Below are 15,422 nucleotides of genomic sequence, written 5' to 3' on the forward strand. Positions count from 1 at the left end.
TGGGTCATCTTCTTTTCTGGACTGCTTTGGTAGATGAACCATGATTCAGCACATCAGCTGCCAGGCTTACAAAGGAAGAGCATCAGCATTTCATGTGTTTTGCCCTGAAGCTCCATCACTGGCAGTTTTGCAGCCCCCTGCCAGGAGTCACACATCCTGCAGACCAGAAGCACAGGCACTGCTGTACTTGAAAGGGCCCACTAATACCACAATTTGATACCATGGCTCTCCAACTTGTGGCTCACCAGACCTTCCTATATAAACTAACTCAGTGGCTTACAAGGTTCACCTGACAACCATTATACTCACATTCTTTGTTCTCTTTTCAACAGAGGGAGGTATCATACAATACATGGCAGGTGTATTGTATCAACACAGTGATGAAATTAGTGACTGCAATAGAAAAGCTTAAAAGTATAATGTACAGTTTGGCTCAGATAATTTTACTTGATGAAGAAACAGTAGCTTCAAGAAATACATTTCTCTAGTTTATTTGTGATAGGCAAGATATCATCATCCCCTTGGTGTTTAACCTTGTGGTGACCATATCAGTAGAGCCTGCTGGTGCACTTCTGACCCATTCACAGCTATGTTTTTAAGCACCTCAAAATAAATAGGAGACAGTTGTTACTGGGGGAGAGTTGCCACTCTTCTTGCACCAGACAGGTTTCTGTTTTTCCTTTGTCAGGCCTTTAATTGCTTGTGATGAACAGCCAGATCTCACTAACTGCTGCTGCTGTGTTGAGGACACCACTGAGGACAGTCACAGCCGTGTCTTGGTGGACATCCTGCGGGCAGGGGGCTGCCACCACCTGAGGCTGATGCCCCTGGCACCGAGGTTGCTGTGCAGCAGAGCCAGTAATGCCCACTATGGTACATGCATCTGTTTCAACCGGCTGTGCCTGTCAGGGCAATGCACAGGCGAGCGGCCAGCCCTGGGTGCGGGACTCGGGGGACACTGCAATGCAGGAGCAGCGTGACTCAGCGGCGGGAGCTGCTGCCCAGCACCTGCCCCAGCCCATCTCCTGGCCTCCCCCATGACCACCCCGGGGGCTGGCAGCACCCCAGCACACAGCACCGTGCCTCTGGCCAGTGGGAGCGGGGTCTCTCCCTGGCGCTCGGCATGTCTGGGGTGGAAGTGCTGGGCCTCCGGGGACCCGAAGGCACTGGGACATGCACAGGGGATATCCCCTCCCTTAAAGAAATTGAGCAGCTCCTGAACACCGGGCGGCCCTCTTGCAACCACGTTGATGAAGTATGGCCTAATCTCTTCTTAGGAGATCTGTAAGTACAGCTTTACAGACACACCTCTGCTGTACACCATACATTCTGTCTGTAAGTATGCCTTATAGGTGCAGCTATAGACAACTCATAGTTTTGCAAATTGCTGTCATTTACACTGCAGACAGCATGATTTCTGAGATAAAATTATGACTAAGCTGGTACTTGCTTCTCCGTTAGCCCTTAGAAGCAATGCACAGGCTGATGCTCCAGCAAAGGGCTTGGCAGATGCAATCGCAGTGCTTCTCCTGCTCTGTGAATATATCTGCACCCATCTCGATTTGTTTGTCTTTGTCTTTTCCTTAGAGTAACAGCTCACAACAGATTTGTTTTGTGGAAGATGGGTGTGACACATGTTTTGAATGCTGCCCATGGCACCACGTACAGCCATGGAGGCCAGGACTTCTACGGAGCAACCATTGATTATTATGGTGTACCAGCCCATGACCTCCCAAGCTTTGATATAAGCCAGTTCTTTTTCTCTGCGGCACAATTTATCCACAATGCCTTGAACACGCCAGGAGGTACGAAATTATTGTTGGTCACATTTTTGTGTGAGTCGGCAACCTCTCGTAACAGGTCAGCTCCATGAGCTCAGTGGTGGACAAGTCACTACATGGTCTCCTGCCAGCTGCTGGTCACCTGCACGGTGGGTGGCAGGAGGAGGCAGTGCTGGGTACATGGATCTAGCTCCAATTACATCCCAGAAAGTTGACATGAGAAAAGGGATGAACAGTACAGGGGAGAGGTTGGGGTAGAGAGGAGAGGAGGCAGAGTAGAGAGAAAAATATCTGGCAGGAAAGTCTGATTCAAAAAGGGAGAAGCAAAACCATATATTTAAAATGGACACTCCCTTTTGAGATCCACTTATGGCAACTGTATTTGTAAGAACAAATGAATAAAGAACAAAAGTCCTGATTTCTGCAGCCACCAACTGCATGAAGAAGCTCATATATCGCAGATGAGCTTCCTGTGTGAACAGAGCCTGCAGGGCTGTGCTCCCAAGGAGAAGATTTACCTTTATCCAAGGAGATTTATAGCATGTTGCACAAGAGACTGAGCTTCTTGGTGCTGGTGCAATAAAATACTAATTAACCTGTATTATGTAAAAGACCATTTCTCAGCATGAATAAACTGGCATTAATGGAGCTGTCTCAGTCTGTATCACAAGTTCTGTCTTCAAGAGGGAATTACAGGCACAATAAATTCCCTTATTATGCAATGGTACTAGGCCAGTCATTTTTCTCGGTGGTTAATGTGTTAGTGCCGTCCTTTCAGGCCAAATTTTAGCATTCTTCTTCACCTAAGTAAGTTCCTCTGAAATCAGTGGGTCTGCTTTTCCTCTTGCTCACAATAGAAGAACTTCATTGCTTCAACAGGGTTTTCTTTGATTTACCAGTGTTTCTGAGATCAGGTTGGGATCTCATTGCACTTCTCATAGAAGTGAGTGTAACAATTGCAAATTAGAAAAGTTGTTAGCACTTCATGTGATTTATTGGAAGGGTAGGAAGTACATCATGTTTGCAGTGTTATTCTGACCAATCTCGAGAAGGAAGAAGGGATTTGTCTTCCTTTTAAATTAAACTTCATCCACTGTACTGCTTCTCTTCTATGGTTATAATTTTTTTTTTTTTTTTTTTTTTACCAGCTAAAGTTTTGGTACATTGTGCAGTTGGAGTAAGCAGGTCAGCTTCCCTTGTCCTAGCATATCTCATGATAAATCACCACCTCTCATTGGTTGAAGCCATCAAAACAGTGAAGGAACATCGATGGATTTCACCCAATCGCGGCTTTCTAAAACACCTGCGAAATTTGGATGTTCAGCTACGGCAAAAGAAGGACCGCTGAAAGGGCAAACCCATTTACATTCACTTTTCTGAGTTTCAGCTTTCATAGCCATTGTACATACATGGCTTCCTATGATCAATGCATGTTGAAAAAATGAAGAAAATTATGCATCAAAGAAAAAAGTCAACAGAGCTGTACATGGATTAATTCCGATAACTCAGTTCCTCCAAGACCGGTACAGCCAACATCAGCACTGTAAGCACTGTGCTGCAGAGCTGCTGTGCCTAGCATGGTGCTAACAGATCACTCCACTGGAGTTATTAAGATGGACCGAGTTTGTTCCTGGTTTGTGCTAATGCTCGTAGAGGCAAGTTCAATAATTGCATCTAGCAGGACAGTATGTTTGAGTCCCCTTTACTTGGGAGTGTAACGTAACCAACTGTCTCAGTTTGGTTACAGTTCTCATGTGCATGTTCTCATAAGAAAAGATTTTTGTGTTTCAGGCCTGGTGATGCGGCCAGGGCAATTTCTTAAGAGCTCAGGCACTGCTACAGAAACATTCCTTTTTCACTGGTCTGCTAAATATTGCAGTGCTACAGAGAGCTGTGACAGCCTGAAGACCCACACCAGCAGAATAAACTTCTGTGCAGCTCTTTCTGCAGTCTCTGGGTCAGCAAACCCACAAACCTTTTCTCATGTAAATGTTTTCAGCAAGCTAATGTATATTATGTAGTATATTGAGGACATTAAAAAAAGAGATGTCAGATCTTCAAAGCATTTTGTAAGCCTGAACTCATCAGTTCACTCTCTCTCCAAATTATCCCAAATCAGTTCTGTGTAAGTGGCTTTGAATCATCCCTGGTTTAACATCAGGTAGGAACTTACTTAGCTTACATTGATGGCTAGGCTTAATTGATAGGAATTAGTTTTAAGCTGTTTTGAGGATGTCACTTTTCCTATCACCTGTTAATTGGTACTTAAACCAATGTGACTTTTAACACAGCAACAGCATTTGAAATTCATGCTACCACTCTGCCTGAAAATTAGCTTGTTACCTTGTGGTGAACCATGAAGCAATAATCAAATCTGGTTTTGCCCTTTGCTACTGGTTTGAATTATTGATTAACTGACCTTATAAACCTCCCCTGCTAGATTAAGTAAATACGTTTCTGCTTGTTTGTTGGCATTTGAGGCATCAGTTCTGATAATTTTCCTCTCTGCTGGAAGAGACTTGCAAGGTTATTAGAAGACTTAAATAGTGGTGACTTGTGAGTTGAACCTCTTCCTTCTCAGACCCTCTATCCTCCTTAATTCTTGGAGAGGTTATGACATGAATGCTGATTCTGCCTAGCACTTAGGGGAATGCAGAAATCCTTCCCTATTTCAGTGTACACAAATGCTTTGCAAAATAAGCATATTTCTGATCCTTTCAGAGGTCTGTCTGACTGTTCAGATTTTCCTAAATCTTGCCAAAGAGCTCCACTGACAAGAGAAAGAGAAGACATTGTAGTGTAAAAAGATCAAATAGAAAATCACATTTAAATCCCAACAGTGCTAGGACAATCTTTATACCTCACAAAGCAGCAGAGTGGTGGAGGAGGAGCTGGATTTGCTTTGAAGTTCTCCATTAGAGTTAATAGGGATTTATATGAGTTAATATTTCATTATAATTTATACTTCATTCACTTTACAGTAGGTTTTATTCTGGAAACCTTTTGAAGACATGGCATTGAAAAATCTGAAATTCATATGAGTGAAATAATGCATCTTAATGGCTTTAGGCTGGGCAAAATTAGACACATGTGAACAAAATTAATGGAACCTCCCATCAGGATAGTGCTTTTCATGCCCCTGAACATCTGTCCCACAAAGCCACAGCTGTGAAAACTGCTCCTGTTGTAAATTAGTATCTGCTCTTGGACATACTGCTTATCCTGGGAGAGTATTGTTTCACCAGGGTAGAGAAGAGAAGAGTACGGAATGAAGCTGAGTCAGTATGGCATCCATGCCACAATAATAATCATGTACAGCAAGACTTACTTACCTCAGTGGAGGGAATGAATTAGTGAGAAACTCTTTTGAAGGGCACTAGCAAATAACGGAAGTGGTTTTAATCTGTGGAGTGTGTTGCCTGTATTTTCTGCCTGCCTGTATTTCTCCCTTCCTTATATACAGTTTAACTTTGGCTCCAGGTCTGCTCAGGGAAAAAGATTTTGGTCAACATAAGCAAAAGAAGTAGAATTAGTCCTGTAACTTCATAAAACAGAAAACATTGTCTGCTGTGATGTGCTAGGAAGAAAAGAGACCTTCTCACCTATCACTTACACTACCATGGTTCAGGTCATTATGTGACATGAGTGCTTCATTGTTCTCCACTATCACCAGGAAAACTTGTATTTCAAGTATTGGTTTGGCAAGTTAGACTAAGGAACCAAAACAAAAGAAAAATACTGCCTCACCAGTGGCACTTTGTTCAGAAAATGCACATCTGTCAACAGGGTCTACACAACCCAGGAGACTAAAGGCACTGAATTTTAACACCTAACTGAGGAAGGGTCCCATTTTGAAAGATATTTAAGTACTTAAAGGTAAGCTGGGTACCTGCTGATCTGGCCAGAGCACCTAGGCTCGTGCAGCGGTGCCTGCGTACCTCCCCAGGAGCCCACAGGAGCTGTCAGCCTGATGAGGAGCCGATTATATTCCATCTCCTCTGAAACAAACAGGTACACAGGCCTTCCTGCCCCAGGCTTGCGTTATGATGGGGTCTCGCCTCAATCTGTTCTTAATTCCTTTATCTCTTTTCAACTTTATTTTAGCGTTTAGCTGAAGAACGCATCTGACAAAGCCCACAGCAGAATGCGTACGGTTCAGGAACACGCTCCTCCTGTGGGAAAGGACTATGCCAGGAAGAAGAGTTAGACCTCCTCTGAAGAGGATCTGAAAACCAATTTTTTTATTCTTTTGAGCCACCTTACAAAGTGGGTCATAAGGGCTAGTGCCAGTTCAATGGAGCCTGCGAGTGTGTGTCTGTGAACAGAGAGCAGAGTGAAAGGGGCTGTCCCAGCTATAGCTACGGCAGACTTAAATCTGCTTAAAGCAATCATGAAACCACAGTGTCACCTGAAGGGAGCCATGTAAGATCCTGGTGGAAACTTCCCTTAATTTTATTTTCCAGCACAAGAGCTGAGAGCATCAGATGAAGTCAGTAGAAGCCAGGTCTGAAACAAGAGGAGGAGGTTTAGGTGAGCTGAGTAACGCCTTGCCACAGGATGCTGCAGAGGGTAAAAACCTGTAAACATTCAAGGGGTAACTGGAAAACTTTATGGAACAGAAATCTATTCAGGGTTACAAATACTTAGAAACTCTGTCCAGATCTGGAAGCTCATGAGCTACAGCCAGTTGGAGCTGGGAAAGTGTTAGAAAGCAGTATAATTCATGCTTCTGTGTTCTTATTTTTGTAGGCATCAAAAGCCTACAGTCAGATGCAGGGTAGTGGGCTCAATGTGACTTTTGGTGAGGCCCAGAACACCTGCTCTCATGGTCTTTATTTTGAACTCACCTCTAATATGAGCTGTCCCCTCTTTCCTGGTAGCTTATTATTAGAACTGGGTCACATGAGGCATTTGGGACTGCATCTCAGTTGCACTGACTGACATTTCTTTCATGGGGAAAGCTCTATGCTGGCAGGCACAGCAATATAGCTTACTTGGGGAGAGGAGTAGCATTTTTTTGCATAAGATTCGCTTAATGCAGACTTTTCTTTTCTGCGGCTGTTCCCAGTTCCATTAGGGATGTAGTGCCGAGCTAATCCGGGGAGGCACCAAGGCGCATGCCGTATTTAGAGACAGCCACCTGCTTGGGAACATCAAGCAGCAGCAAAAAGCATGCTTCAGCAAAAAGTCTGCCCTGTGGATTCTGCAGCAGCGGCATCCAGCTGACTTACCCCTGCCTAAATCTGTGGCCACCAAAGAGGTCAGCGCCTGAAGACGGTCAGACCCCGTCAGCCCAGGAATGCTCTGAGCCTGGCACTCCCTCTGCCCAGGAACTGCCAGGTATTTTGGACAGCTGCAAGCTGGAATTAAATCACATGGGTGAAGGGTGGCCTAATCTCTACATAGACGATATGTAAGTGTTATTTGAGGCTGAGCTGTTCTGAAGGGCTGAGGAATACAGTACTCGTTAACATATGCTGTCCAACTACTTTGTTTAGTTAGTGATGTTAAACTTCATTGCCTTAAAATAAATTTAAGATTAGCATAGAAGAAAGGAAAGGGACTGCCCATTAAAGAAAGAACCGACAGAACAGAATAAAATTAATTAAAAAGAGAGTAAAATTCTCTTTATTGCTTTGCATTATTTTATAATTATTCAACAAACAGATTTTATAAAGGCTGCAAACATTTACCATATAAATGCAATCAGTGAAACTGAAAGTTTATCAAGTGCTATAGGTAGAATTTTCTTTATTCTGCCGACATCAATAAGACAAATATGAACAACACCTAAGAACAAGGTTTCATGGGATCTTCCTGAGGTGGAAATGGGGAATAGAGAGAGTATTTACATTTAGGGCCCAACCCAATACTCAGTGAAGTCAATAAACAGAGGATGTTTCTCTTGCTGAGAAACAAGCATCAGGACTTGTGCCAGAGCTAAAATAACCTAAAGTAGTACCATAAATTGTCACTGCTTGTTTATGTGGAACCAGTTATGTGCAGTTTCTGAGGAGCTACTTGGAAATTAAAGATCAACTAGAATTAATGCAGTATTTTATAAGAAATATTTCTCCTTATGACTTTATCAGAAATTTGATGGTCAGCCTCTTTAAACAAGTTAAATACCTTTTGTAAAATAAAGTAGGGATGGCTGGCTTTACATGATGTCTTTCATCCTGGAGGACTTTGAAGTGGTCAACAAACTGATTATTAAATATTTGTCTGGCTATCAGCTATTGCTTATATGAAAGGCCAAGGCCAAGACCCTTTGGGTTGAAAGGTAAAATATTTTTAAAGTGCTATGTAATAAGCAGCTGAGAGCATAAGATGTAAAATATCCTGCAGAAATCAAACTTAATGCTGATCTTAAGCAAGCAGGTTTATTAACTGGAGTTTAGCCAGATTAGCAAGGCTGATAGCACTCCAGCAAAGAAACATCGTACAATTACAGACTGAGGCAAAATAGTTACAGGCTATGCTAAAACCTGAGTGTGTTCTTTCAGCATACATATTTCAAGTCCAGTTATAGGAGAACCTGAGCTACCTAAAGTGAATTTTTGTAAGGTGTTTGGGTCAGTAATTCCCAATGCCTTTGTAGTCAACTGGAGCCTGCAATACTTGTTAAATTTACAGGAAGTTATAGACAGGAAACTGTCTTTTCAGAAGTGAAATAACTTGAAATTCTGCATTTCCACATATATTTTGAGTATATGCAGAAATCACAACCTTTTACCTTTCTTTTACTGCCTTACCCTTTTTTACACAACATGTCTCAAAGAGTGATGGGCACTGGGCTCTACAGGCAGAAATACGTTATAAGGCAGCAAGATACCTTGAGCTGCTTTTTGTCATGAGCTTTCGTACATGGTTCTCCACAGCTCCATTGCCTGTTAAGAGGAAAGACCTGAAGAGGCTTGTGTCACCCATGCACTGAACGCAGCACATTTTGCATGAGGAAGCAAAGGAGACCAAACTTTCCATGGCCAGGAAATGCGTTATTATGGAATACCTGCAGAGGACTTGATCGGCTTTCACCTTGGCGCACATTTCGGTACCGCCTCTGAGTGCATTTCACCATTAGCCCTAGCTAAACCTCACTCAACCACTTGGGTAAGCCTAATTATCCACTTGCAGACATTGTCTCCATTAGCAGGTGGGAGAACAGCAGGATCCTGAAAGTTTAGGATTAACCAAGAAAACTATGTCCAAGTCAGTGGCAAGGATCACACATGGTCTACTGGTAATCATCAGAGTGTATCTTCTGTAGCAGGAGAGAAAATAAAAGCAATTATATAAAGGAATGATGCTGTGTTTTAGTGAGTGGGGAGAAAGTTCTGAATTCTCAGTCAGAAACCACTGATTTTTTTTAAGTTTCTCTGTATTGATTCATCAGAATATACAACACAAAAATTGTTACTTTCTGGTTTGAGAAACAGCCAAAAGCTGCAAAGAGCTATCATAGAGACAGGCCAATTGGCCATTTACAAAGCCTAATGCCATGTGTTTTCCTCTAGTTCTGGACTCAGATCTCTAGTAACAAAAACTGGTTCTTGATTTATGAAAGGAATTAATGTAATACCCTGGAGGCTACTTTATCTCAGCTGCCGTAAATTGGATCTCTCAGAGATGAGATGAGATGAGATGCAAGTGAGGCAGAAGTATGAACTTACACAATCGGTGGCCATAGCACTATTCTGTACAGCCTGGAACAGTGCTACACAGATTCATTTCTATTTTATAGGGAAAATCTTTGTTCACTGTATTCTAAGAAAAAGCAGATCTGCTTCCCTTGTGCTGGCTTACCTTGTGATCTTCTGTCACTTCCCACTAGGCAATGCTATCCAAAGAGTTATCCAGTAGCGAGCAATTGCATCAGGCTGCAGGATTTTCGTATTGAGCTGAGATACACTATACACCTATGTAAACTCTAAACTCATATGAAATAAAAAAAAGATCAAAGTGACAGGGAGAAACATCAGACAGACTATCTGTATATGACATAAACATGAAAGGAACCTGACCTAAAGCTTTGGCATCAAACCTATCTTTCCTCTCTGTTTAGGGGGCAGAAGGTTTCTGAATTTCATATGCTCCAGTCACTCCTCAATCATTTGGTTAAATGGCGGCCACAAATGTGCTAGATACTCATCTAAGATACATTCCCGGTTTGTTGTCCGTTCTGCTCATTAAAACTCATAAAACTCAACTCCAAGAGAAAATAGGCCCCTGTTTAAAGTTAAAGCTCTTAAGGAGATCCCTGGACATAAAAAGATACTAACCTGTTTTGCTGCATTGGAATCAGCAAATGAAAAGGGGCAAAAAAGTGTTGTAGTCCAACATGTACAAGAAGTCACCCAGATGGGGACCAGAATGTTCCCACTCTGGTGACAACAGATGGTCAATGGCCAGGGACCTTCCGGAGGTACCTTCCTTCTGCCATGCCCTCTGCCCAGCCCTGTCTTAGCTTTATGGACCTAAGATTTACAGCAAATTTAATAAATTTTCAGCCATAAATTAGCTTTCTTTCATGCTCAGAATTTTCCATTCCTACCAAAATTCTTTTTATGCAAACATTGCTGTGTCTCTAGCACTAGTGAGCACAGAAAGAGCCAAGTTCTTTAATTTTACAGGAATATTTCATAAAGGAACTGGTCTTTCAACCCTACTCTGCTTGCTCAGAAGACAGGTTTCTCCAAGTACACTGTCTTCTCTCAATGTCTCACAAAGGAAAGGTGACTGCAAAGATAAAATACTAATCAGACTTTTGAAATGACTACCCAAATTGGCAAGCTAAGCTAGACTACCCTGGGGTAGTTCTCATCTTAGAGCAGGTCCTGGAAAACAAATTGTAGTTTTAGACTGAAGTCCTAGACAAGCAGAGATAAAATACCTGGGGAAAGTTGCTGGTGGCAATTCCAGCGTTTCAGCAGAACTACGTAGCACTTGCCCAGAGCTCATTTGCCGCATGCATGCCTTTCTTTGCAAGATAACGCTGTGCAACATCGGAACACCAGCACTAGGGCCAAATTAATCCTTGGGGAAACTCCCACCAAAAACCAGTGGTGCAACCCAGGGCTGAATTTGCCCTCCTATTTCTGAAAAGAGAAGTCTGCCAAGGACGGTACAGCCTAAGAGGCACACAGAGCTGGCAGGCTCTCAAGTGTCAAAATAGAATCACCATTGCCAGCCGTGTACATCCCATGCTTTGCAGGCGAGACACAGACAAGAAAAACAATCAAGTTATCTGGTGGAAAAAGCAACTTCCCAGGATTGCTCTAGCCATGGTGTAATTGTGATCAATCCGCATTGGCAAGTATCAGCTTTCCATGTGTGTTTTGCCTAACGCGGGCTGCCTGCGGAGAGGAGCTCGGGCAGGCTGATGCATGCTTATTATTGCCGGCGTAAATATCTCTGCCTTGTGTTATTGTGGCACAAAGCAGCTGGACCATTTGAAAATCATTTAAAAAGCACTATAAAATTAGGGCTCCAGTGCTCTTATTTTATGGCTTTCATGAGCAGCCATTGCCTAGAGAGAAATTATCCTCTTTATTTTCAAGGCTAAAGGTTCTTTTAACATTCATCAAAATCAAAGTGCACCCTTGGTAACACATTGAGCTGTTACTTATCTAGTACAGACTCTTTACCTTCTGCATAATATCACATTTGAGATCTCAGTTCTTCATATACAACTCATTTCATTGTGTCTGCTGTTGTTTTCACCAAGTGAATTTGTGTAGTTTCAAGAGAGGCTGGCTGATGCCCTGAAACATATTCTTTCCATAATTTCTGATTTTTTTTAATTTCTAGAACAATAGCCTGGAGTGTTTTTGTAACTGATCCTTCTGTAAAAATGGTCAATTACCTCTTCTGGCGATGGATTTGCACAGACCAATTAAGCACTGTAAGCGAAAGATTTTCAAGGGCATAAATGTTACTTAGGTGCATAACCTGATAGACTCCCCTTTCTGCCTTTGAAAAATCTCTCCCTCATATATATATATATATATAAAAAGTCTTTGATAATTTTCTTTTTTTCCATTCTTGTTTTCACACCAGCTTCTTTACCAAACTCAGGAAAAGAGTGAGTGAACTAAAGCAGCATGACAAAATGCAAACAGTACAAAGGGAAAATCATTCTTTTTAGAAACAAAAAAGCAGCACAGCTGTTATCAACCATACTTAAATCTGAGCTCTGAAGGGTTTAGGAAGAGATATTGCATGAAATCCTCAGCCACAGAGGGTGCGAGAGGTGAGGCTCTGCACATCCTCTGTCCTGCAGTTCAGGAAAACCACTATTTTCCTCTGTGTTGTTTAACTTGCCTTAGGTTTCTGTACGAGACTGGTCACCTTATTATCCAGACATCAAATACAGACCAAAAGTCATAACCTTAGCTCTGTTCTTATGGTTCCCTCTTTGGCCAGGATTTTGTCTTTATTTCCTCTGGGAGCAGGAGGCTGCATTCCTGTGCCTAAAGGTGGCATGCTTTCGGATCTCTGCAAGGGGGGCTGGTTGGTGCTAATAGGTCCCGCTGTGAAAGCAGGTGTAGCCACACAGAGGAGCTGTAAAGTCAAGATGTAGCATCCTGCATCGAGGAGATGTAACTGGCCAGAAGGCAAGCCGTGTGTGTACGAGGAGAGCCTCACCACCGTGCCAGCATCTCTTCTAGCAGAGGGAGTTGGAATTTTTAACTGTAGAGGTCTTGCCTGTCATGACCTTTTGTGATTCATCAACAGGATGCTTAAGCTAACAGAGGAACCAGATGGAGTTATTTGGTAATCACAATTGTTTATGACCCTAGAAAAGCAGAAAATGGGACAGGTGTGATCAGCAGACCCTAGCACAGTCTGCTGTCATCACAGATGAAGAAACTGGGACAGGCAACAGGCATTTAGTAAGTCAGGACAAGAAAGCACCTCAGCTCTATGGCACGTTTTTCTTTTCCAATAGTCAGAAGTCAGTAATCACCTTCCTGTGTCTGACAGTCCCAGAAACAGAGAAGAGTGCTCAACTGAGCTGACCTGGCTGTGGGCTCCTGTGTTTCAGATCAGATTTGATCTTTTGGGTTAGGACTGACCTAGCCAATCTCAGCCCTTACTTGTGGCAATTGTCAAGAGCAAGTGGCAGAAGAGCAGAGCTCCGTGTAGCCCTCTCAAGAGCTGATAGAGCACCACAACTGTGATTCTGTCACCTGTGCAGGAGCTTCCTCCCTTCTGAGCTGACCTGCATGTATGCTTGTTCCCTCTCAGGTATATACACCTTGCTCAATAGAACAGCAATAGAAAATGCAGGTATATACACCTCACCCAGCAGGATATAAATAGAAACTCCCTTCTACCCAGAGCTTTCAAATTCCTGGACAGTTCTGAAATTGCCTTTGTTCTGGGGATAAACTACCTGTGCTGAGAAGTTTCTTGCTATTGTCTTCACTAAAAAAAGATAGCAAATTGGCATTTGAAGTTAAAGCTTCAGTGCCGAAAAGGGAGGGTTTTCCTTTCAAGCATGAAAGGGGAACAGATGTCTATACAGTGTTGTTTCCCCCATACACACATACCTACTAAAACCTCAGCATGTAAAGGGTATGTGCTTGCTCACCTCATGTCTGGCACAGGATTAAGCATTCCCTGGAGCTCCTTTGACCTAGATGATCAGTTGCCGGAAGCTTGGCAAAAGGACCCAGGTTGTAGGGTGTCCTGGACCAGGCCAGATTCAAAGTAATTTTGTACTCTGTTAAACGTATTCATTTTCAGGAAGGCTTAATCTACTTCTGAATAGCAGGTGGGACTGCGTAACTCAGAGGTGGGCAGCCGAAGGGCAAAAGAAAGCTCCTAGGTGCTGGCAGTGCTGTTGTGGTGTTGCCAGCAGCCGCAGAGCTTCCATCACTCGCTTTCCTCACAAGATGAAGCTGATTCTGCTGCTAACCACGAAACAAGCTGGGAACAAAGTCAATTTACCAAAAGAAGCAATGTAAGAAACAATACCTTAAAAAGCCAAGTAGGATCAGAATCCTAAGGGAGAAGGTGTGAGGGCACTGGGGTCTGTGTTAGTATCATCTCGTGGGGCAAGGGTGTTCCTGCCCAGGTGATGGGCACCCATATTGTCAGTTGTTTTTCTTCATCATCACAGGAGTTGAAAGTTGCTTTAAACATTTTTCCTTTGCTTCTTCACTCTTGATTCCTTGTCATCCTCTTCCTTGCTGCCACTGTGAAATGAATTTTGGTTCACAGTGACAAATGTATTCCCAGCCTGGGAGATAGATGCTGGATATTTGGTGCCCATGTTATGTGATTTGATATTTAATAATGGATATTGTGGACATCTCATTCATAAGACAGGTGGAAAGGGTGCCAAGGCAGGTTAGAACTGAAGGTCTGGCTAGTCATAGAATCATAGAATGGTTTGGTTGGAAGGAACCTTAAAGACCATCAAGTTCCAGCCCCCCCTACCATGGGCAGGGACACCTTCCACTAGACAAGGTTACTCCAAGACTCATCCAACTTGTTCTTGAACACTTCCAGGGAAGGGGCATCCACAGCTTCTCTGGGCAACCTCTTCCAGTGCCTCACCACCCTCATGGTGAAGAATTTCTTCCTTATATCTGATCTAAATCTTCCCTCTTCCAGTTTAAAGCCATTGCCCCTTGTCCTATCACTACATACCTTTTTACAAAGTCCCTCCCCAGCTTTCTTGTAGGCCCCTTTAGGTACTGGAAGGCTGCTGTAAGGTCCCCACGGAGCCTTCTCTTCTCCAGGCTGAACAACCCCAACTCTCTCAGCCTGTCTTCACAGGAGAGGTGCTCCAGCCCTCTGATCACATTCATGGCCCTCCTCTGGACTCGCTCCAACAGGTCCAGGTCCTTCTTGTGTTGAGGACTCCAGAGCTGAAGGCAGTACTGCAGGAAAGGTCTCACCAGAGCAGAGTAGAGGGGCAGAATCCCCTCCCTCGACCTGCTGGTCACACTGCTTTTACTGCAGCCCAGGGTACGGTTGGCTTTCTGGCCTGCAAGGCACACACTGCTGGGTCATGTTGGGCTTCTCATCAACCAGCACCCCCAAGTCCTTCTCCTCAGGGCTGCTCTCAATCCATTCTCCACCCAGCCTGTATTTGTGCTTGGGATTGCCCTGACCCATGAGTCAATCATTCTCCATCAGCCCAGAGCAGAGTCTAGGGGAAGACAGCACAAGAAACAGGACAAATTTAGAGTGATTCTTCCCCTCCATATCTTCCAGCTACTTCCTAAACCTCATGATGCTTTTAATTCCTGCAGACTGGACAGAAGGGCTGGTCCTAGTACAAAACTCCCTAATTGCCTCACCCCTACACCCCCCAACAAGCACCTTGCCTCCATCAGCTCCAAGGAGGTTAGCTCAGGCTCTGGGGAAAAAAGGAACAGGATGGGTGAAGGGTGGGTGAGAAAGCTGGTGCTGGTGGAGGGCCCTAGGGTGGGCCTGCTGCCGCGGGGCTTCCAGCGTGGCTGCCGTGGCCCTGAGGCTTTGTCCCCTTGTTGGATGAACTGCAAAGGCTACTGATACATGTCCTCGATGCCTCTTTCTGACATGAACTAAAAGCAAGTTGGCAGCAGGCTCTGCTGCACGTTTCCCACCGGCTGCGGGAGGCCGTGTGGGGTGGGAGGGGGGGGG

At 43.8% G+C, this 15,422-nt stretch overlaps 2 protein-coding genes across 2 annotated transcripts in view; both read left to right on the forward strand.

The window, feature by feature from the left end:
• The first annotated feature begins 1,123 nt into the window (after positions 1-1,123).
• LOC104166105 lies at positions 1,124-3,129 on the forward strand. The gene is made up of 3 exons (XM_009705933.1): positions 1,124-1,284; positions 1,588-1,805; positions 2,930-3,129. The coding sequence occupies exons 1-3, from the start codon at positions 1,124-1,126 to the stop codon at positions 3,127-3,129; spliced, it is 579 nt and encodes a 192-aa protein (XP_009704235.1).
• Positions 3,130-11,006: 7,877 nt separating this feature from the next.
• LOC104166104 overlaps positions 11,007-15,422 on the forward strand; it is an 18,645-nt gene continuing 14,229 nt past the window's right edge. The window contains exon 1 of the mRNA XM_009705932.1: positions 11,007-11,093. The gene's annotated coding sequence lies outside the window, so the exon portion shown is untranslated. The remainder of the gene's footprint in view (positions 11,094-15,422) is intronic.

Source organism: Cariama cristata, unplaced genomic scaffold, assembly GCF_000690535.1.
Source record: "Cariama cristata isolate BGI_N322 unplaced genomic scaffold, ASM69053v1 scaffold42128, whole genome shotgun sequence".
NCBI classification, from domain to species: Eukaryota; Metazoa; Chordata; class Aves; order Cariamiformes; family Cariamidae; genus Cariama; species Cariama cristata.

Excerpts from the sequence above, each read along its gene's own strand:
- LOC104166105 (XM_009705933.1), top strand. The coding sequence starts at position 1,124 with ATGTCTGGGGTGGAAGTGCTGGGCCTCCGGGGACCCGAAGGCACTGGG. Across the intron at positions 1,285-1,587 it reads AATCTCTTCTTAGGAGATCT|AGTAACAGCTCACAACAGAT; the intron begins GTAAGTACAGCT and ends TCTTTTCCTTAG. Across the intron at positions 1,806-2,929 it reads TGCCTTGAACACGCCAGGAG|CTAAAGTTTTGGTACATTGT; the intron begins GTACGAAATTAT and ends TTTTTTTACCAG.